The 23,071-nt window shown below is 44.9% G+C and overlaps 1 protein-coding gene across 6 annotated transcripts; it reads right to left on the reverse strand.

Moving 5' to 3' along the window:
• Window positions 1-4,333: 4,333 nt before the first annotated feature.
• On the reverse strand, window positions 4,334-23,068 carry FERMT1 (FERM domain containing kindlin 1). 6 transcript variants are annotated; one of them, XM_064415669.1, is made up of 16 exons: window positions 22,975-23,068; window positions 20,531-20,662; window positions 19,858-20,031; window positions 18,144-18,377; window positions 16,563-16,709; window positions 15,800-16,013; window positions 15,269-15,371; window positions 13,988-14,095; window positions 13,001-13,132; window positions 12,814-12,863; window positions 10,616-10,740; window positions 9,471-9,577; window positions 8,686-8,907; window positions 7,896-8,020; window positions 6,077-6,218; window positions 4,334-4,975 (listed from the first exon to the last, which is right to left on the reverse strand). In XM_064415669.1, exons 3-16 carry the CDS (start codon window positions 20,006-20,008, stop codon window positions 4,802-4,804), a joined length of 2,034 nt encoding a protein of 677 aa, XP_064271739.1. In that variant the 5' UTR covers window positions 20,009-20,031; window positions 20,531-20,662; window positions 22,975-23,068; the 3' UTR covers window positions 4,334-4,801. The 6 variants fall into 6 exon arrangements, with proteins under 6 accessions (XP_064271739.1, XP_064271743.1, XP_064271740.1 ...); XM_064415673.1 differs by having other exon boundaries at window positions 20,515-20,662; XM_064415670.1 differs by lacking the exon at window positions 22,975-23,068 and adding an exon at window positions 22,421-22,705.
• Between the last annotated feature and the right edge of the window lie 3 nt (window positions 23,069-23,071).

Genomic DNA, 23,071 nt, shown 5'->3' on the forward strand with positions numbered 1-23,071 from the left:
CAAAGTAAAAGAAAAAGAGTGGTTCTGTTGCTACTGTAGGACAATTAGTTGTTAAAATTTCCAAGGAGAACAGTAGTCACTGCTTTTCCTTTATCGGGGCAACAAAACAGATCCCTGACATGAAGGCAGCACCGACCTGTAAACTTCGGTGCTAAAGTGCAGATAAAGGTCTTGCTTGCCCGAAAGCGTTGAGTCTGCAAGTACACATTAGGGAAACCTTATCTACTGACCGTGTGGGCCACTGTGTGCGTGGGGAGAGAGCCTTGAAAAACACCAGAACATCCACAGAACAGAGATAGGGGCTTCCAGTAGGACTCCCTGGAGCCACTGCCGTTCCCTTGGAGGCTGGCCGGGGTGCGCACGTTGTTCCCCTGCGGAATGGCTCCAGGGCAAGACAGATGTTTTGCTAAATGAGGGGCTAATCCCGCACTGAGCCGGGGCAGGCGGAGCGGGGCGGCCCGGCCCGGCACGTGCGCGCCCGCAGGTACCTGCAGGGCTCTGCTCGCCGCGGTTCAAAGGGCAAACTGGGGCAGGTCCCAAAAATCTGAGGAATTCGGGATAAGGGGTGGAAACCCTGCCTTCCCTCAGCGCCGGCGCTCCTCTTTGGGAAGCTTTGCCTGGCTTTGCCCTGGGCTATTAAATACTCGTGTTTGCTGCCCTTAGCTCAGTATTTACAGACTGTGAATTTTCATTGCATTTTAGGGTTATTTGTTATCTTATTGATTTTAATATCTTGCAAAAAATACTCCAGGAAACTCGGTGAGCCAAAAGCTGCCTTGGTTTTAATGAGTTCATCCTTACTGATTTAATTTTGGAGTCTGAGTCGAGCAGACTGTCAGACTGGGAAATCAGCTGCTCCTCTTTGGGAAGGTGGAAGGGAGGTGGAGGTTTTCTTTGTCCAGAGGCCCTTGATTTCTGAGTGATACAGGGAACCTGTTGCAAGAGGCAGAGCGCCCTCGGAAAATGAGCTTTGATTATTTTTATTTTCTATCTTTGTTTCTGCTTTTTTTTTTTTTCCGTTGGCCAGTTTTTGTGGCAGGTATTGTATTTTCCCATTGTATTACATGGTATTTCTTTGCTTAGCTGCAAACTCTCATCTGAAATGTTTCTGCTATGGTGCTACATCTCAGGCTGCTGCCCAGGTACTGGTGGAGGTTTCCCAGGGTAGGCAGCAGCCTTCGTTCACAGGTTTCTTTGAAATATCTGCTAACAGCAGGAAGAGATTTCCCCTTTGTGATTCCCTTTGGCTTGTTCTCATGTCGCCTTTTATTCTTTTTTCCGCTTTTCTGAGAGTTTCGGTGACAACCTGAGGGAGCAGTTAGCAAAGGCAGGCGTTCCTGTCAGCCTTTTCACACGCGCGATGCAAAGAGCTGAAGCAGACGCCCCCTCCCCGGGGGCGATTCAGGGCTGCACAAAGCCCCTCTGCCCGCAGGAATTCTCGGGCTGAGTCCTGCATTCCTTAGTGACACCAAGATAAGCAGAGCAGGAGAAGGTGAGGATGGTACCAGGCTGTAAAGTTTAAGAGGTGAATGTTTTTTACTGGCCGTGATCCAAGTGATGGTTAAGAATGAAAATATCCTGAAAAAAAAAATCTGAAGGCTTTTAAAGCCATCAAGAGAACTATTTCACAGGTCTGTCCACAGAGCAAGCACAAGCAAGACGTTTTCCTACAGAGAAAGGGGAGAGAATGGAAGAACAGGATTATTTACCCCGAGGTTTCAGAAAACGATGGGGTGTGTGTCTCCTAACCCAGGCTGAAGGCAGTGGTGAAATCCCTTCTGGAATTTGATGTAAGAGCAGCAGGATCCTCTGACATGGGCAATGCTTCACCCTGACCTGGCTTGGGTTTAATTAAGCACCGTGTAGAGAATAGGGTTGCAGCTGAGCTGAGGTGTAAGTTTCCTAAAGGTTTGTTTTCATCTAATAACATTCCTGTCCAGGATTTAATCTCTGTATTGCAACACTCCAGGGCAGACGCCCCTGTCCTGCTTGCACTCATTCTGGGAAACCTCTCCCACATCTGGCACTGTGCAATTAATAACGTGGTTTCTGCAGCCCCCTGAGCCCGTGGTCTTAACCCTGTGTATAAATAGGTGTGATGAGCTCATGAGAGCCAAGGGTGATCAGCTTATTGCACAAATTGGGGAGGGTGTGGAACTCCACGTGCATTGAGGGAATGTCCGGAGCCTGGCGGGACGTGCTGGGTGACATGGGGTGGGATGAAAGATGGCTCCAGGCTGTGGCTGCTGCAGGTGTCAGGCAGAGCAGTTGGGGCAGGCCTCCTCTCAGGTGCTGCCCTCCATATCCAGCCTGCAATTGTGGAAGTGCAGGAATGCCCATGGTCCTGCCTTCCCACTCCAGCCTCTCCAGGAAGGAGTCTTCCCACTGAAACCTCTCCTCTTTGTGGGAAGAGGAGCTGCAGTCACATCCAGCACTCAAAGCAGCTGGATAAAACCAGTTTCCTTTCTTACCTATTCCCCACCTATTGTGGAAAAGCCTTGGAAAGTGAGTGGGGCAAGGAAAAGATACAGCTGAATGACCCAAGGAAATACGGAGAGAGAGCATCTGCAGGGCATCACTCTCTTAAACCTAAAATGGCAAAGGATAGGGCTTACAGCCAGCCGGGATGAGCTGGCAGAACCCCTCCTTGCAAAGCAGCAGTGAAGGATTTAGTCGAAAGGCAGTGACACATTGGGTAAGATTGAAGGAGGGGCAGGAAAGAAAATGGAAATATTTGCTAGTTTCTCTGAAATCCCAGCAGACAGCTTGAACTGCAAGTGAACGTGCTTGTTTAGCTACGAAATGAGCAACACTGCTGATGAGAGCTATGCTCAGATTTCCCCTGTCTCTGCATTCCTGCGCTCAGGTCACGTAGGCAAGTGGCAGCCACAGGGCCTCCGTGCAGCACTCTGGGACAAGCTCTGCTCCAGGAGTGGCAAGCATGGCTCTGCTTCCCAGGGAGCAGCCCACAGGAGTCTGGCAGTGCTGCTTGCCAAATGAGGGGCTGCATGGTCAGGATCCTCACTGCAAAGCCTAAGTGGAGAGTGATCTGGAAGACAGCTGTCTGTGCAAGAGGTGCTGGCACTAATTATGAGCATTTAACTCTTCCATGGCACCCTTAGGCAGGCTTTAAGTATGGCCAGTGTTTGGCCTTGGGGAGGAAAATACTTGGCTTGTGTCAAGCAGGTGACAAGTGGGTGAGTTCTCTTCTGAAGGAAAACTGGACGGTCCCTCAGCCCATGCAAGAAGTGCTGAGGAGGGAGAAGAACAGAGGGCTGGGAAGTACGCTGTAATTTTTTCCTTTTTCAAAATGTTAAGCCATGGTTTAAACTGCACAAACTGTGAGTGATTCCACTGACGTCCATTGACAGGGGCTGGGGAAAAGCAGAGCACATGGCATGAAAATCAGGGCTCTCAGTTTCCAGTGATGTTTATGAATTTATGCCGATTTTTGCAGCATCCCTTTATGATATGACAACACCTGTCCATTGTATTTCTTTAGATATGTGAAACAAGTTTTGGTTTGTCCAGTAGTTTCGTGAATTCTCCCGGTTTCACCCTGTCCTTGCTTTACAGGGTAGTATCAAATTTCATTCACTTCGGTGGATGTGTGCGGCTCCTTCCAGCAGGCAGAGCTGCTGGCTTCAGATCTGCTTCCTCAGAGACATCCACAGCTCCTCTGGGAAACCTGTGCCAAGGCCTTTCCACCCTCACATGGAAGAATTTCTCCCCAAATCTGATCCAGCCCTGCCCTCTGTCAGAGGGAAGCCATTTCCCCTTGTCCCATCACTGTGTCCTTGACAAAAGTCCCTCTCCAGCTCTCTTGCAGCCCTTCCAGGGGCTCTAAATCTCCCCAGAGCCTTCTCCTCTCCAGGCTGAGCACCCCCATCTCTCAGTCTGTCTCCAGAGCAGAGGGGCTCCAGCCCTCTGAGCACCACTCTCTGCATTTTGCAGCACGCATGTAAGATCATTTCTACAGGCTTTTCAGATCCTCACATGAACAGCTTAGTTCAGTGAGATGTCACAGTGAAACACAGGGACAGAAATAGAAACACTCAGAGGCCTCTTCAATAGTTTTAGATAGTTCCTAAAGCACATTTTTCAACCAGGTAAGTAACAATGTTCCTCAAAAGATGAACCTTTTGGATCCAGTTTTGCCAAGATGAATGCTCTGTGTCTTCTCTGGCTTTCAGGGAACCACTTCAGTGGATGAAGGTGGACATGGGTTCCACATTTTTGAGCAACTGAGTAACCACTACAGGAGTTTCAATAGCTTAGTCTGCAGGACTTTGGAATGTTTTGTGTTCTCAGGGCAAGTGTTAGACAAACCATGGAGCTTTAAAATACGTATTTATTCTGCTTTAGTTCTGATAAATGCTGGGCTCTTTAACAATGGCCAGTTTAACAATAGAAGTTGCCTGGCTGTAACAGAAGAAAATTCACTGTACCATATCCTCAAGTTACTTTTTCTGGATGCTTAAACATTGCTGCAATTAAAAATACTAGATAAAAAAGTTGTCCAGTGGCTAGACACTGTTTATTTAAAAATACTGAGCTGTACAAAATGAAGCCAAAGATAATTCAATTTTCTCAAGTACTGATGATGGAGTTGCTGTACAGTATCCAGCGACTTCAGCTTCAGTATTTAACAAAAACTGTAAACAATTCCAGTCTTAGTACAAGACAAGACACATACACTAATTAGTAACCAGCAACTAACAAAACTCCAATATTTTTGTTTAATCTCTGGTAGTCTTAGCTCTAAAAAGAAGCAGGCAGTGGGAAGAGAGTTTACTTCATCTCATTCCTGACCTCCAGTTAATTTGTGGAACAGTTCTTCATCCAGCGTTTCATTGTGGTCCTTGGAACGTGTTGACAAGAAGATGTAGCCCCCAATATACTCATGGATGATTTTGCAGTCTGCACTCAGGCACGTGAAAGCAATGGACACATTCTGGTCAAACTCGATGGCAACCTAAGGACAACAGATGTGGCAAAATCAGACAGATAAGCTGAAAACAGAGAAGTGTGGGAACACCGCTGGATCACAAATGCTGTGATAGAACACTACCTGCCTCTGCTAGCCAAGAGTTCTGGGTCTGCCGGATGCTCAGGGTGTTTGGCTGACTGGTTTTGGATTTGCTGCTACATCAGGGCCCTCTTGTGGTGAAATACTTTTGCTTGCTCAAGCAGGCAACAAAATCTGAAAGCTTTTTCCCAATGGCGTATAAAGTGAACACTGGGAGGAGCGGGAATGGCACTCCTGACTCTTTGTCTAATGAATAATGTTTAATCTGTCCATTGTTATGTGCTGACCTTAAATCTGCCTTTGGGGTCCTGGATTTGGTTTCCAGCTACTGTTAGCTCTATAATGCAGCTGAGTTTAGTTGATCACTGTGGATTCTGCCTTTTTTGAGAGGGATTTAATGTAAACCTGACTCAGAATTACAGGCTCTGGTGCAGAGAGTACTGCAGGAGAGCAGTAGGGAGTGTATCTGATCTCTCCTGGTTCCTGCAAAACTCCATAGGCAGGAACAGTTTCCAGGCTGCTTCAATTTACATCAGGTCACACCAGTTCCACCTCAGAAATCTATAATTTATACAGCTGGATTCAAGCTTTGAAGCCCCAAATAATGGACCACACATGGACACAGAGTTACAGGGCTTGCAACCTCAGTTTGGGATTCCAAGGACAAACAGAGTTCCTGTATCCTCAGTCTGTAATAGAGACTGAACCACCACAATGTAGAGGAAGATACATGAGAGTTAAAATGAGATTTTTACTGACAGAGCAGTAAACACAACATGTTGCAATTCACCTTGGAGTCTCTATTTCATCCCATCAAAATCAAGAGCAACTTGTCAAGAACAAGATTGGTAGGAACCTTTAAAACTGGTGATCTTTTAGTTTCTGATTTTTCACTACAGACTCCACTAAGAAAAACTGCAGACAGCTTATTTAATAACATGTCACAACACGTTCAAAATCTTCTCAGTGAGGTTTGAAAATATTTTCTGAAAGCATCCTTGAGTGTGTGAAATGCAAGGGCAGAAGGCAGAGCTGCTCCAGGTTTACCTGGCGGATTTCCCAGTTCACATTCCACTGCTTCATGTTGGAGAACCTCCACGTGGTGATAGGATCTCCTGTGGCCATGTCTATCCGTATCAGCCTGTTGTAGGACACCCCAAGCACATCATCCTTCTTGCTTCCTTTAAACCTGAAAAGAACCCAAAGCCTTTGAGCAATGATTTCTGGCTAGAGAAACACTTCAGCTGCTCTCCCCTGGAAGTGCAAAAAACGTGGGAAAAGTCACAACAGCCTGGGATTGAGGAGAGCTTGGACCCAGCTTTAGAACAGGATTTGTTATAAAGCAAAAGTGTAGGCTGGTGAGCCATGGTGTAAGATGGAAAATAAGGAAGGTAGATTTGGCTGAAATCTTTTTATTTCATAGTTTCCTGCTAAAAAAATACTGTTCTTCCCAAATGCATGAACTGGATTATATTTTTACTGGAAAAAATGCCAACAATAATTTTTGTTGCTTAATTTCTCTAATGTTGAAACATGTTCCTCTAGTTATATTAACCTATATTAACCTAAATGATATAATCAAAACAAATGATATATACATGTTTTTGAGTATATCACATTACAAAATTACTGAGGCATTTTAACATTTCAACTTGCATCTGATTAGAGATGAAAAATAAATACAAAAGCATCAAAAACTCTGGGGGACAAAATTTTTTGAGTTGGGAATAGGTAGGAACAGATTACTCTGGTAAAGAAACAACCTTCCTCTACTTTCATGCTGAAAGCTGGAAGAAACCTCATCTGCCTGCTGTGAGTATTTTCAGTATTTCTGATCCTGTTTGTGAACCTTCTCTCTTTAGATGCAGCTGGACCTTAGGGACAAAATGTGACCTGGACACAATTTGTGCTTTGCTTAATGCCCCACTGAGATACTGCCCAGCAGTTTGCAGCAATTCACCACTACAAAATGCAGTTTAGGTGCTGGGTTTGTTTGTGCTTTTAACAGGATTAATGGTGACAAATGGGGCAAAAAAACCCCCTGTACCTGTGGCAGTAAATTCAACAGGGTCAGGGACCATTTTTGGGCACGGAATTCAGGGAGAATTCTGGCTCCAAACAAGCAGTGCTCTCTCAAGTGACTCCCAGGCCCAGTCTGGAACCTGGGACATCCAAGGACCAGCACAATCTCACAGTTCACATGAGGCTACTGGATTTTGGGAAGTCACAGTTCAATAGTGCAGATCAGACTGTACCACAGATGATTCCTAGCCAGCCCTGGAAGGGTGTTAAACATAAATTAAGGAAGGTGCCTCCAAGTATGGTGGTGCCAGTAATTTTCAGCTTTTTGGTGTTTTGTCAAGAGAAAAGGCTGCAGGTCAGACCTCTGCTGTGTCCAAGGACACAATGGGACCTTTGTGCTCACTGCTCTTCCAGATTAGCCTTAAAAAAGGGATAATTTGCTGTTTTCTTAATGAAGTACAAAATAAATTAGCATCTTATCATATTGCAATGAACAAGGGTCAGAGTGAACACATCCTGCAAACCTGAGCACACCAATTAGACATGCATTTTATACATTTTGGAGAGTTTATGACAGTAAGAGTTTAATGCCAGTGAGAGGTTACTTCAGGCTGAACCCAAGATGTCTGTACCAAGGCAGATGTAATGCAGAGTCTCTCTGCAGAAATGGAGCTACTGGGTGCTACTCCTGTAGAAAAAAACCAGCAGGATGGAACTCACAAAAATTAAAAGAAGGCTGTGGGGGGAAAACCAGAAAATGCTCTTGGAACAGGGTGTCAAAGAACTGTCAAATCACTGAGCATGAACTCTTAGAGCAGCTTGACGTGAGTGAGAGTGCACTTACCTTACAATGTAGTAGGATAAACCAAACTCAGGGAGGGACTGCCAGGCTTGGATAAAACGCAGCTTGGCCTCCACCAGGGACATCTGGGACACATTTTGGTGGGCTTCCAGAATACGGGCAGTCAGCTGGGAAACACAGGAAGAGAGAAAGTTGTCAGCTGACTGGAGAACAAAAATCCTGCTGCTTTCACTAAATCAGAAATCATGAGGTGTGATGCTGTGTTCAAACAGTTTGCTGTCACTGTTTGTGCAGATGCAGCACAGAGGGCACCTGGGGACACAACCCAAGTGCAAAGGGCAGAATGCACAGCAAGGTCTCGGGTCTGGGTTGGTGAGGCACTGCCCTGGCTCCATCCACTGCTCTGGGGACCCTCCTCAGGACTGGCAGGCTGAGCTCCTGCACAGCAAAGCAGGACAAAGAAGTAGGTAGAGAGCAAGGAAAGGCTTGAAAGGCAAGAGGACTCGAAGACCCTGTTGATTCAGATGGAAACAGTGGCTTGCAGTCCTTAAAATGCTTCCTTTGTTACTCTGAAGAGACTTTCAGGAACAGTGTTATCAGGAGCAGAACATCATGGATGACTTAAGCCAGGATATAGATGCAGGAAAGGAGGAGGTGCCAAAACACCTGTCCCTGTGTTCAGTTTGAAGAAAAGGCCTCTTGTCAAGGGACAAATGGCTCCCTATTGCAGGGAGTTGTACTGCATGGCTTCCAAATGCTGCTTTGATCCAGCCTCATCCCTGAGCAACCCCTGGAACTGCCCAGGCCCAGCCAGCAGCCATACTCAGGATACCTGCTTGGACTTGAATTTTTTGGTATAGCGCGGTGAGACGAAGCACTCGGGTTTCATATCTACATTCTCTGGCTCAGAGGCAGCCTGGGAACACATGGTCCAGTTCTTCATCTGGAGGAAGGAAAGGATCTTCTGGACCTCGGGCTGGTAGGAGCTGTCGGCCATCGTTCTGCCCTTGGAGGCCAAAACACAAGCGGCCATCCACCGAGCGTACTGATCCTCCTGAAACACAGACAATTATTTCTTACTCTTCTTCCTTCTGACTGGACTAGTTCCAACTACACCTGGGTTTTACATTTGCTAAGAAATCCAATACCTTGACATAGATTCTCTTGGAAATTTTATTGCATGACTGGTTTTCACCTACTGAACACTTTTTACACAATTTGATCTGATACTTTTCAATAAACTGAAAACTAATGTAAGATTCTTATCATGCTCTCTTCATCTGAATGGGGAGACTTCTACTTAAGAAAAAAGAAAACAAAATCCAAACTTCAATTCTCTGACAACACTGGAACAAAATACTGTAACTTTTTTTTTTGATAGTTTGTTCTGTCTTTTTTCCTACCAGCTTTACTTGGCAACTGATGGTACGCACAAGATGACTTACTGTCCTTATTATGTATTTAACAATTATGTATTTGTTAGGCCACAACACCATTCTTAAACTTTCTAAAGATTTAGACAATAAACTCTCTGCAGCATCCTCATTTTTCTATACAAATTCTGGAGCAGGACAATCTGCCATAAATTTTGAATTCAAATTTTCTCTTATTACTCACATTATCACATCTTAGATATACTTCATTCATGCCATCCGCAACAGGAATTAGTAATTTGATTCCAAACTTCTTTGCTGCAACATTTACATCTGGTACAACTTCACATCCTAGATCATAGGGAATCAGAAGGAAATTAATTTATTTAATTACTATATCAGTAACTTTAATTGCTGTTTTAACGTTAAGGAACAGCACTTTGTGGTTGTTTTTCTTTGAGACTAAGGGCCAGGACTTTTGAAGCTTAGGCCCTAATGAAAGGTTTTGTTGCAGCTCACTGCCTGGTCTGGCTTGCCAGGGTGATGAATGCTCTGGGCTCAGGGAGCACGTGAGTCAGCGTGGAAGTGAAAGGATGGGAGTGCTCCCAAAACCTCAGCCTGATCTTAGGAAACACTCAGCACTCGAGATGGAGAGAGGAACTGGAGGGAGAAGCTACTTGGTGAGGTTCCAGCCACCCTGGCTCTTTTTCCAGGCATTCTCTGACCTACTGAGGATATGCAGACTGGGATGCAGAGACTTTTGCTCACAGGGGTCAATCTTGTATTTCAAAGGTTTCTTCTAGGATGGGTACTGGGCACCAGTGGTTCCCTGATGCTGACCAAAGGTGTCCCTGCAGGAGCAGAGGTAGATGGAGGCTACACAGGGTGCACAGTCAGGGCTCCTCCTCCAGCAGCTGCCTGTAGCCATGGGAATCCCCCTGCACACACCAACAAGGCCCAGAGAAGGCCCTGGAGCTGTCCCTGCACAGAATGCAGGGACAGCCTCTGGCATGCCCATGGCACCATCCCTAATCCTCTGCTGCCACTGTGTGTTTGCCAAGGACACAGGGGAACACTCCCTTTAATGTAGGGTGAAAGCATTTGGAAATAAAGCATCCCACAAGTCACATTCCCTACCTGACTCAGCTTGAAGAATCAGCAGTACAGGGGATTCTACAAATAGGCTCTGATCATCCAGTTTGGGTTAAACTATTGAATCCTTTCTGTTTAAGCCTCTTCTGCAGGTGCAATCTGCCTGCTTAGGAGTCTCAGGAATTGAAAAAGCTTCCAGACTAAATGCTGCTGTGCTTGCCTTCCTGACTCTAGCAGGGATTTGTTTTATTCAGTTCACAGATGCAAAAGCAAAATCAAAGAAAGGAGAATTCCTACCTTTTAGGTTTAGTTTCTCAATAGGTTCTCCCTGTGCAGATTCCTTGTTTTTAAAGTAAGATATTGAAGTGTCTCTGAACACAAACCAATATGTCTTGATAGCTTTAAGTGCCAGCTTCTTGGGCCTGCCAGAAAAAAGAAATCTCATTTGTTTATTTCAACACAGACAAATTGCTGAGTCCCTCACAAATATTACAGAGCCTCTGAAATTCCATACCCATGGCTTTGGTTGGGGATGGCACCTCTGTGTCAGGGAGGGGGTGGGAAATGCCTGGATCCAGTCCAGGTTATCCCAGGTGTGGACATGGTTTTTACCCCAGATTTCAGCTGAATCCCATCTATGATTTTTTCTCATTTATTTCTTCCATTACTGATCAAAGCCATTCCCTTCTAACAGAGTAATTTTCCCCATGAATTCAGTAACACAAATAACCCCTGATAATTAACGTGATTTTGCATCAGTTGTTCACAGTGCCTTATCTTGAATATCTGCACCCATAAAACCAACTTGTATTCATTGGAAGGAAGCAGAGATCAGCTTTTCTGCCTTAATCTGAATCATATCTAACACAACAAAATTCTATTTCTTCACTGAGTTTGCAGAAGCTTTGTAGCCCTCCAGGAGAGAAAACCAGAGGTATTAGCATTTGAGTAGAGAAAATTTGAGTGGAGAAATACTTCACAGCTAGTGACAAAGGTCATCAATGAAGTGAAAAAGAAGAAAAAAGAAAAAGAATTCAGTATTTCCCTTTAAATCTCAGAGGATGGTACAAAGATTATAGAACTAGCTGGAAAACAGTGATGTACTATATATGCTCTTCCTATACATATCTCCAGACCCTCTCTAAAAATCCTAGTTTAGAATCCTTTCTAGAAAATGGCAATTTTTATGTTTAAATTAAAAAACCTTGGATTTTCAAAACTACCAAATAATTTGGCTTTTAGTTTTCCAATACAGCGACATTCTTCAAAAATAAGGGACTAGAAATTTTTTAGACAGCTAAAATTATTTTTCTGTCCCTGAAAAAGTTGCTGAAAACTTTTTAGAAAGCTTTTTCTTGTTATTTTTAAAAAAATGTTGCAATTCTCCACAATACTGACCCCACGTGAAAGTAGCACTTACTGTGGTGCATCCTGTGAATAAACAGGAATAAAAGTTCACCACAGGAACAGTAAACAGTGGGACATCACAGGTTTGCATTCAGCTTTACAATTAATCAAATAATTATAGCCACAAAGTGTTGCTGTTTAAAGAAAAGTTTAATACCCTTCCTGGATTCTACAATGCCTTAGGCTTGCTAAGTGATTTATCATTTATATAGGAACTTTTTCATGATGACAAATAACAGCTCAATGCTTATAAAAGCAAACTGTTCTACTGCTGGGGAAAAACAAATAACCCATTGTTAAAAGCCTTAATTCCCTTTAGTCTTAAGCCACCTTCATAATAAGAATGTCAAATAAAATTCCAAATTGGAAATTAATAATTAACAATTGTTAGCAGTTAACAACAGTTAAAATTTTTCAGGTGCAGTTTTCAGTTCCCATACCATCTGTCAACGGATGAATCTGATAAATACTTGTACAACAGAACACTTTATCTTTCTAAAACACAAAGACTGTTTTGTGATAAAAGGCATTACAGACTCGAGGTCTCTACAGTCATTTAAATCACCCATAAAAAAGAGACTACAACGGGATCACAGAAACCCATTTTGATATTAGAAAAAACAGACTCCATGTTTGGTAAGAAAGGGGTAATTTGGATGTTCCTTTTGTTAAAAAACTACATTTCCTGGGGTTACTTTCAGAAATTCTTCTCAGGGAGAACTGCAAGTTTCTTCTGGTTTCCTACTGGCAGAAAAAAAAGTAAATAGGACTGAAAATAAAACTTAGGCTCTTTTGTTTAGAGATGATGACTGATGAGCACTAGGAAATACAGACAGCAGGGTCTTTAATAAGTACAAACACAGCTACCCAGCATCCCAGGAGTGGGAGAGATTTGCCAAGGAACATTGTCAGAAGCAGGAAGAGAAAGACTGGAAGAGAATATTATTAGGCTGGTTAGACCTATCTGGGGTATTTCTCAATTTATAACTGTCAGATGTACTGTTAGATTAGAATGAAAAACTCAAGAGATCTCTCACAAGGTTAAGCTTTTGGTTTTGTATGTTTTATTGTTAATTTTAACAACTCACCTAACTAGTTTGAGATTATCAGCAAGTTTTGGGATGTCTGTGATGTCCTCCTAATAAGGAATAATTAGGAATAATTTTAGTACAATGCACTCTGTAATCAACTGTTAAAAAAATCAAGAACCAGGAAGGCTCATGAGAGTCAACAGATCGGCACAGCAAAGGGAATTCTGGATCCCACAGGACATACCAAAATGTTACTTTTATTTCCACCTTCCAGTGTCACTTCCAGATTGGAAAGGGCGGCTTCTACTTCATCCACTTCCGATTCACAGGTGGAATCTTGTGTGTCTGATGATAATGATAACTTGCTTACATGGTACTAAAATAAAACATCAGCATCCAACAGTCAATACATCAATTAACAACACACAATCACAGTGTTTGAAAACACATCATTTGGTTTCCTGGGTCCTGGACAACTGTGTGAAGTTCTGCAGGAATCAGGGGGTTTTCCCAAGGAAACAGCCATGCCCACCGTGACTCCTGTGCAATGGCTGATAATGGTCTCCTATTTTAATCATGAGTATTTGTATTCCTTTGCTGAATAATTGCCCCTGTTCTGGGAGGCTCCTACATTAGGATCCCTCACCTGCCATCCATACAAGGTGGATACTTGGAAGCAAGGTGCTGTGGTGCTCTGCAGTGACAGGCTGTGAATTCTTGTTAACTCCATTTACAGTTAAAAGGAAGGAATTTATTATTAAAGCAAGTCTGTGCTTTATTACCTATGGTCAGAGACTAAGCCATGCTCAGTCATGTTACATTTCCAAGTACTCCACAGTGTCCCTATCCTCACATTGTGCTGTGGCTTTTTTCCTCTCTGTTGGGAAATGTTCACAGGGCTACACATGGTGTATTACAGGAATTTTCAGGAAGAAGAGGTGAAGGAATGGTAGCTGGTATGGGAAGCCACACTTTATACTAATACTGACAGCAAAATTATATTCTGGGTGCAGATAATGTTAGTAAATGTTTCCATAGTTGTGTGAATAATGGTGTTAGTGCTGCTACTGAATTCAGTTGCTTTAGCTGATGGACACTGCTGATTGCTTCTCACCCCGAGAGCAGACCCCCAGCCCAAGCAGAGCTCCTGGCCTGGGCTCTGTCCTAGCCTTGTCCTAAGCTGTGCCTGCCTCTTGAGGGAACAGTTTTGCAAGTGGGCTCAAGTACGTGCCTGCAGCGCGGCGAAGATGAGCATCTCCTCCTCGGTGCAGTCGATCTCCTCCAGCAGGATGGCCCAGCGGGCCTGCTCGTAGATCTGGTTGATGCGCACCGCGTCGTACTGGGGGAAAGCAAACAGCGCCTACTGGGGACCTGAGCACAGCCCCGCAGCCTGCTGCAGCTGGGCTCAGCCACGGCGCTTCCTCCTCCACCTCTGCCCCCTCATGCCTTGTGCCAGCTCGTGTGCTTGTGTGCACGGTCCCAGGGCTGGCTGAGCCTACACAAAACCAACCAGGAGCCCCTGTGGGAGGCAGAAGGTGAGACCCAACATCCCCCTTTGAGGCAGGAAGCCTTGGACTGGTGTAACCAAGATGTGAAACCACACTGGGGAAAATCACATGGCATGGCTAACTCGAATGTGACCTGCAGAACTCTCTTGTTCCTCACTTCCTTTCTTCCACTCTTGGCTTTTTCACTTCTGGTTATGTCTGCCTTTGCACTGCCTTGAGATTTGCCAGATCTGCTTTAATTCAGTATCCGGTTTTTCAATAGTTAGTGTTTCTTATTATCGACTTGGTTAATAAGCAGAAGTGACTCACAGAAATGGTCAAGCCCCAGAGCTGCAGAAATGTAGGTGATGGGAGGGTAAACCTTGGAGTGTGACCTCCCCAGCAGAGGTGAGAGGTTGCCTGAAGCTCTTTTGGGTCATTTCATCCCATGGCTCCAGGGCTGGCTGGGGCAGAGAAGGCAAATGTTTGGGCTGCTGAAGTTGAGACATGCACTTGGATTTTAGTGCAGGTGCTATTTCACCCAAAAACATGTCATGTAAACTGGAAAGTGCCCTGATTTCTTCTGAGGGCTTCAGCCCAGAAAAACTGTGAAATTCAATGAGCACAGTGCAGTATTAATGTAATTTTAAAGCCAAATTTCAAAAACAGGACTCCTTACATCATTTAGGATACTGCTAGTCTAGTCTTCCCCTTAATTTTTCCTGTTAAAAGAAATGCAGAAAGTAAAGCAGCCCCTCTGGAAATAGGGATACTGTTTCTGGTGCTCTTCAAATCCCATCTTTAAATTTAAGATCTCATTTCATGTGAGGAACGGTGATTCAGTGTCCAGAGGGTAAAAGTGCAGCTGTAGCTGAGGGAGAGAAGCTGAATTTGATCTCTCTGAAGGGCTTCTTACAAATCCTAGCCAAAATTCTACACAGAGCTGTATATATTCTATATTGCTGTACAGCTCCTTAACATGAAAGCAGGCAAACAACGAATAGCAATAAAAACAAGGATCTTACTTTTGGATTCAAATCAAAGAAAGTGTAATATTTAAAGCGTAGAAGAAGTTGATCTTCCTCCTGAACACCTTGTTCCATAAGTGATCGAGATGAATCCAGCCAGCTGTGGAAGAAAACAACCCATCTGTACAGGAGAAACCATCACACATGCAGAGCTCCAGTGCAATTGTGAAACTAAAGTGGGAACAAACACCTCTAATTCCCTAAATCTAGGGGAAATTCAGGTAACTCAAGAAGGTGGAGCATTCATATAGACTTCCAACTTCCATTTTCTGTGTACATACAACAAGCAATGTTTATTTGTGCAGAACTCAGCCACCTATTTTTAATGCAAAATTACTGAACTTATCCACATGTCTCTTTCCACTGTCTACTTAAAGCCTTTGGAGTTTCCCATGCAAACTGTCCTTTAGCTGTGCCTACTGTGCTCAACTGAATTTGCCTTCATCTAACAACAGACTTTAGCCCAGAGCCTGCACAAGGACATCATTCCTGATTTTAAACCCAAAGGATCTCAGAGAGGCACCTTACCCTGCATTGAGCTTGGCTTTGTCAGCCAAAGTTCGTGGCTGGTACATCTCTGCCAGCATCTCTGGGGAACACGTGGGATGACTGAGGGCCAGGATGCTGCAGTTCTGCTCAGCCAAGGAACCATCACTGAACCAAGTAATTGTGGAAGAAGCTGGTGACCCACTGACAGGATCATAAATGGGTGTCATGGTCTTACTGTATAAACCTGGATTGGCTGCAAGTTAAGAGCATCATGTTATTGCCATGAAAAATGGTCCTGTCCTCTGCTTTCCATCATAAAAACCAAACCCTTTTCTCTCAAGACAGTCTCCTATCTCTGCTGATATCAGCTGGCCTTGTCCTTGCACAGGTGAGCAACCTCAGGGACAGAAATGTTCTTTGTTGCTCTGTGAGGTCTCAGTTGTGTTGGACATGGGAAATGCATGTTTTCAAGCCTTTATTCCTCATTTTCCTTGTAGGCTGCCAAATTTAATGAATATTTTAAGTGTTGTCCCCCTTTTTCAAAGGGCAGCAGCAACATCCTATGTGCAGTGCCACAACCTGTTTTCTAGTGTGGCCTTTCTTATGTCCATGGAAATGAACACATTTCTAGAGACAAGAGGGAAATACTGACACATTGGATATTTCCTGAAGCCACTGATTTCAGGCCCACTGTGTCTCCAAGACCATCCTACATGAAACTGGCCTCCTTTGTGTAACAAAGAATTTCTTCCTCCTTTTGACTTCCAGGCAGAACAATAAAATCACATTGATTTTTCATTACCTGGTAATCCAGAACTCACTGGAGAGTTGCACAGGTTTAAAATATCTTCTGTAGGTGGTTCTTTACTGTTCTTGTCTTTTTTCTTTTTCTTTTTGAGTGTGCCTTCTGATTGCTTCAACAAAGAGAGTTCTTCTGACCGCCTGATATCTACAAAGGCAGTTTGGGAAGTGAAGCAAGATGATTACACCCAAAAGAGCACCCATGGCTGGTAACAGCATTTCAGGAAGCTTCATGTTGCAATCTGGGCTTTATTTTTAGCAGGTTGAAAGTAGAAGCTGTGGAAAATCCACTAATTCTATAATAAGGCCAAAGGCTTTGGGCTGTAAAAATGAGTTTGGACAGGATTTAAATCTCCTTTTGTAGGAAGTGTAACTGCATTTTAGAATGCCAGGAAAAAAGCTCTTTCTCCCTAACAGCTCTGCAGTCACCTATAAGCATAATAACCCCTGTGAAATATCTAAATTATGAATAAGCAATTGTAATTGAGGCTCACGCCTTTTATTATTCAGTGTACTTCTCATACAGGATTCTGTCTTGGGTCTCACTGTTCTCTAATGCACTACTAATCCAGACAGGTATTTCCAGTCACAAACCTGGCACTTCATTTCTGAAAAACACTTTTAGCCTGGGGTAAGCAAAGACACTTCTGACAGTATTCACTCACTGAAAGTTACAGTGCTTCTGTACTGACTCAATGTGGAGGGAAAATGTAGGAATATTTAATTTGGCCAAATGCCAGTTGGACAATTATGGCATCATTATATCAGAGCTGTTAGGTATAATAAAGACACTGCACCTTTCACAATCTACTGCTAGGAGATGAAATCGAAAGTGGTTCAATAAGAGGCAGTAATTCCTTCTGAAGAGGAGTGTGTTAATGGACTAAGCTTTGAAGATCTAAATTAAGATGAGGAATTTAATCCCTATTTTACCCTAAACCAAAGGGATTTTGAAGATTGCTTATAGACTCAACTGGTTCCCATTGATTACAGGCACACACCTGGCATGCTCCAAACGCTCTGCTGGAAATGCTCTGTTATAGGGAAGAGTGGGGAACTCAGTGCTGTGAGACATTCATGGGCTGGGCTGGGGTTCTTAGGTGTGCCCTGACCTGAACAGATCTGGGCATACAGAAGTCTTGAACATTTAAAACATGCTACATCTGAAGTGAACACATAGAGGCAGAGTTGGATATTATTAGTGAAAATAGGTGATAAATCAGTTGACAGCAGTAAAATTGCCTGTGGTGAAGGCTGGTGTAGGACATTGATAATCTCATGCTCTTAGTCAATGGCACAGAATAATCAGGACCAAGTCCTGCTCCAGGAGGACAAAGATTCCTAGAAAACTGCCAGCTTTGACTATCCAGTACTCCTGCAGCTCGTGGGACACACTCCTGACAGTGCTCAGTTATCACAGAGACTAAGAACCACTGACATGCACTGCATACTGAAACCACCAAAACCTGTCTCAGATTTCTCTTTGAGCTAAACAGTTTTGTGAGCAAGGACTTCACATCAAAACAAAGTCACCCAATAAATGCTCCAGCTTAGTTGCCAGAGGAGAGTTATCTTTACTTACTGAGCATTTTGCAGATGTCACTGACAGCCCTGAACACCATGGAAGAGAAGCTGACTTTCAGTCTCACAGTCTTCATGTTTGGCAAGCGAAGCCGCAGCATTTTGTGCTGAGTAGTAAAGATCAGCTTAGCATCTGCTTGCACCCCACATTTATCCAGTGTCCAGTGGGTTTTCAGAAGCCAGCAGTTTTTTTGTTCCCACCAAAAAGCATAGTCTGACCAATCTTGTGCTATTTCTAGGAAAATACAAAATGGTTACTAACAAACTGTGGAGCAAATGTACAAAACACTTGGTTTGGAAACAGGTCTCTGCAACACACAAATGTTTTAGATTAAAGCAGCAGCAACAGGTCCCAGCCTAGACCCTGTTAGCTGATTTCTTGTAGCAGTCACTGGGAACCAAGTTTGTTTTCCCTGAAGATCTGACCTAGGTGCTGACTGTGGCACTGCCTTAGTCTTGTGGACATCCACAAGGGAAGAACATCCTGAATCTGGCGCTACATATGGTGCAGTGCTGCTGGGATTGTGCTGGGATAAGGACTAACAACCAAGGGTTCCAGTTCAGAACTTGTCAGTGCAAGCTGAAAATCCTCCTACAAAATCTCCTGTCACCCAGACGGGCACAAGCTCTTCCACAGCCTCCTGGCAGCAGCACTGAGCAGCTTATCTCTGTGTTAAGAACCAGCTTCAAGTGCATGTAAGTCTTGGTTACTCACAGCTGAGTAGCAGCACATGCACAAGGAAAGAGATAAAAGTATTGCTGCTTTCAGTTCCATGGGAATTCCAAGATTAGATAACTTCCCAGATGTCAATATGTAGTGGCAGGTAAAACTTCTGTGTGATCTTGGCCAAGCTGTTTCAGTCTTTGCATCAATCCTTGATCCTCATCAGCTCCATGAGGCAGAGGCTATTCCTCAGCATGTCCATAACACAGCAGAGCCCTCTCCTATTTTGGAGTCCCCTGGTAAGAGCTGTGTCTCAAGAAAGCTGCTGACACAAGTCAGTTACATATTTGCTTTAAATATTAATCCAGAAAGCTTTTCACACCAGCTGAGTATTTAAAAAAAACAGTGAAAAATTATTCTTCTGACTCAGTGGAAACTCTGGCTAATATCAGTTCCGGCTGAACCACGTGTCTAAGTGTGCAGAGAGGGTGACAGAAGTGATCTTAGATTCCCCATCTGTGCTCCCCTGCTGTTCCTGTACACAGGGGATTTTACTTTTCACTTTCTAACTTTGACTCGGCTAGTCTTGGCTTTTCCCAGCTCTTCCCAACTGTATTTATGCAATAGATAACATGGCTCAGGCTTAGGCTAGAATGCCACAACAGCACAGAGACAGGAATTCTGAAGTGCCTTTCAACAACTGATCCTCTCTGACAGCCACGGGTGGATAACAGGGCCCCACCTACCTCTGCTGCCCCCCAAACCACACACCTGTACCATCCTTCTGGAAAGGGAGCTGAGTCGTTAGCCTGGTTTAATTATCTTCATCTACTGAAAGGCAACCCCAAAGTTTTGTTGGCACTATGGTTACACAGAGGGTGGAACACAGGAAGGGGTTCTGACCACAAAACCCCCTGGGTCTGAGAGCTCCACACTGTGTGACACAGAAGTGAGGCAGTACCATTGCAAAACACACAGAAGCCTTTCTGCAGAGAGGGAAAGATGCACATATTATTTAGCAACACTGTAAATGAAACAAGTCTTTACTCACTGATTTTTTCTACTAATTTCAGCATCAGTCCTCCAACATGAAGGTCTCCTGTGACCTGTAGTGGAATTTCCTTTTCTACACCTTCATGTTGATGATCAACTGTCAGCAAGAGGTCCCAGGTGTGCGACCCATATTCAGTTGAGGAAACCATCTTGGGAAAGGTCTGTGTAAGCTCTGCAAAACCAAACCAACCAAACAAACAGGATGTTTCTCCTCCATTCTGAAACAAATGCATTTCTCCACAGCCTCAACATCATTCCATGCTGCCAGGATTTCACAGCAGCCTTGGATGGATAACACTTCAGAAGTGTTATCTTGTTACCTCTGAACTAGACTCTGCTCCTGCAACTGATCTTGCAAGATAGGAATGTGGGATTTTTTGGTTTTATTCTGTTTTGCCACACCCCCAACCCAGATGCCTCCATTTGGGTAGATAAAGCTCAGTTTTAGCTGGGTTTGCCCACCATCCAGTGCCAATCTACCAGCCTGGACACTGTAAAGCCTGCAGTTGTGGGATCTGCTTTGGCAATCTGTCCAGTGAACAAGGGCATTTTGTTGACTTGAACACTTAGGGCTCTAATTTTTACTGCAAATCAAAGTTTACACTTGCAGTTCTGCCAGCTTGCTCCCACAGGACCAAATCCAGAGTAGTTTTACCTATTTGGGTACATACAAGGGGAGACAACTTTAGTGGCTCTCTGCCAGCATTATCCAGACACAGATCTGCAGTTCCTGCTGACTTGCACAGGGATGTAGGCACGTGTCCTTCTCAGCAGGGTGAATCGTCTGAGTTCCCACCAGGCTCCTGCCAGGACAGGTGAACAGTAATCATGCCAAGCCAAACTAGAGGAGACGCTCCAAGTAGAAGCTTTGGTTATCATCAGCTGGCTTCTGCTGAAGAAAGAGCTTGTAGGCATAAGGTAACTGATGCTGCAGGCAGGATTTGTGACATTTAATCAGTGAGACAGCTCTCTGTCCTGACAAAGGCCTTTGCACTTGAGGCATAGGCACTAAAATGGATGAATTCAATTTATTGCAAACTTTCAACAGCACACAAGAACCCAGCTCACAGACTCTTGCTGAAGGGGCCCTACTCAGACTGCTTTTAACACAGAAAGTAACTAAGACAGAAGGGATGCAACAATGTTACAGAGTGTTGTAGATCTTCTTAAAAACAAGAACTTAGTAATTTAAAACCTGATGCCAACCCCACTGATATAAAATTTGTCATCAAAGGGATAACAGAGATGAAGTGGTAATGACAAAGTCGAAGAATAAGGAATGTGATTCCAAACATACAGGCAATGAAAGTGCATATGTTAAAGATTAGATGGATTTCCCCTTAAACAAATGACATTATAAATGAATAATCTGACCAGCTCAAAGCCATCATTTTAGAAGGAAATCACCTTACCAGCGAGTTTCACTGGGATGGGGCTGGGAGTCCACCCTGAAGTTCCAAAATTACAGACAAACACAGAGAGCCCGAAGTCAGAAAACTGCAGCTTTGTAACTGTGTGACTCCAAGAGGCCAACTCACACTGTGGAGCAAGCCCTGCTGTTAACTGGGTTCTTGCATGTGCCAGCCTACACCTTTACACTGAACAGTTACTAAACCAACAAGAGTTGGTACTTATCCAAGAAGTTTGCTTGGCTTGCCTTGGTAAATAAAGGCATTGTATTGGACACTGGGAACACTGCCTTTCCTGCCTCTGGGATAAAGGATTTTGAATTTGTGCTGCTGTGTGCACATGGATTTGAGAGCTTAGGTATGCACTAGACCAGGGGGCACCCGTGGAGGGGAAGGGCTGTGGCTCTCCTGAAGCATCCAAGACCCAGCTCCCGAGCTGGTCTCCCAGGCAGGTGAGGCACAAGTGCAGTACAAGGTGCACAGCACAGCTGTCATTGCAATGTATGCATAGCAAAACAAAAGTCCTGACTTTAGAAAAGTCAAAATGCCCCTAGCCGTGCTCCTAAGCATCAAAAAACAACTTCAAAAGTAATCCATGGCCAAAGGATGACAACTGTGGGATTTTATTTCAGGAGCACAGGGGTGCAGTCCAGCAGATGAACTCTACTTTTGCCTACCCTTGTTCCACTATAAACCTTGTTACACTATAAACCATTAGTTACAGAAAGGCAGCAGTCTCATCTGCCCTCTTGGGCCAGCAAAAACATTTAGGAACTGATCTGGATTTTTTTGGACGTCTTTAAATTAGGTTTTTCTTCCCAATCTAATTGTGCACACAAATGCCTGTGCTGACACGGGTGAAAATGAGCAGCCCAAGGGGTGGGTGAAACCCCTTCTTTCACTGCTTGGACAGCCATGGCCTCAGTGCACTAGTCCTGGCACTCATCATTCCCTAAAGCCGCGCACCTCCCCACTTCCTCTTCAGACCAGGAGGTTTCAGTTTGAAGATAAGGCAACACAAACACTTGTAAATCTACTGGAGTACGCAGCACAAACAAAGCCTGGTCTGAAAACGGGGCAAGCAAAGCGACCAGGACAACGAACCCCTCAGTATTAAACCCCAGCCAAACCCAAACCATCAGGGCTCCACACCTCACAGCCTTCAGGTCAAGCCTGGATCTGCTCGGGAACGCGCCCCAGCTCCTGGGCTCCACGTGGGAGCCAAGGCCTGGCACGGGTGGATCAAACAGGCCAGAAACGTGTCCTCAGGCTACTGCTGTCTCCACTCGGGATTTCTGCGGCGCATTGTGGCCAGCGCAGCTATGGAAAAGCAGCAGTGGCTCTACAGATCGAGCACTCCTCAGATTTTAGCCCTTACAGCCCTAAAGTTCAAACGCTGAGCGGGAATGGAGCAAGATGCGAATCGCGCTGGAGCCAGGTGCTAACGAGGCGGGGTTAAGGCCAGGAGGGGTCCCGTGGATCTCCCGGCGCAGCTCGCAGGGTGCCTGAGGGCCCCGGCCCGCAGCGGCAGCGCCGCTTGCACTTTGAGGAAGTGCCGGGCGGCCTCGGCCCCGCGGAAGGGGCTGTGAAAGCAACGAGCCCGGGCTGTGGGCACTCCCGGCCCGCCGCAGGTGCCGCGGCGCAGCGCGGAGCCGCCCGCCGGGCCCCGCGCCGGGGTCGCTCCGGCAGCGCCCCGCGCTCCTCACCTGCCGTCCCCGCCGGCAGCGCTCCCCTCGCTCCCGCGCCCTTCGCCGCCACCTGGCCTCTGAGAGAGGCGAGGGGAGGAGCGGCATCCCCGGGGGG

The sequence above is a fragment of the Passer domesticus genome, chromosome 3 (genome assembly GCF_036417665.1).
Source record: "Passer domesticus isolate bPasDom1 chromosome 3, bPasDom1.hap1, whole genome shotgun sequence".
Classification (NCBI taxonomy): Eukaryota; Metazoa; Chordata; class Aves; order Passeriformes; family Passeridae; genus Passer; species Passer domesticus.

What these genes read in the sequence shown, in the direction of transcription:
- FERMT1 (XM_064415669.1), bottom strand. Translation starts at nt 20,008, where the DNA reads ATGGTTTCCTCAACTGAATATGGGTCGCACACCTGGGACCTCTTGCTG. An exon ending in TATATCTAAGATGTGATAAT is followed by an intron (nt 8,908 to 9,470) that starts GTGAGTAATAAG and finishes TCTGTGTTTCAG; the next exon opens with GAGGATCAGTACGCTCGGTG. An exon ending in AAAAATTCAAGTCCAAGCAG is followed by an intron (nt 8,021 to 8,685) that starts GTATCCTGAGTA and finishes TGTGTTTCCCAG; the next exon opens with CTGACTGCCCGTATTCTGGA.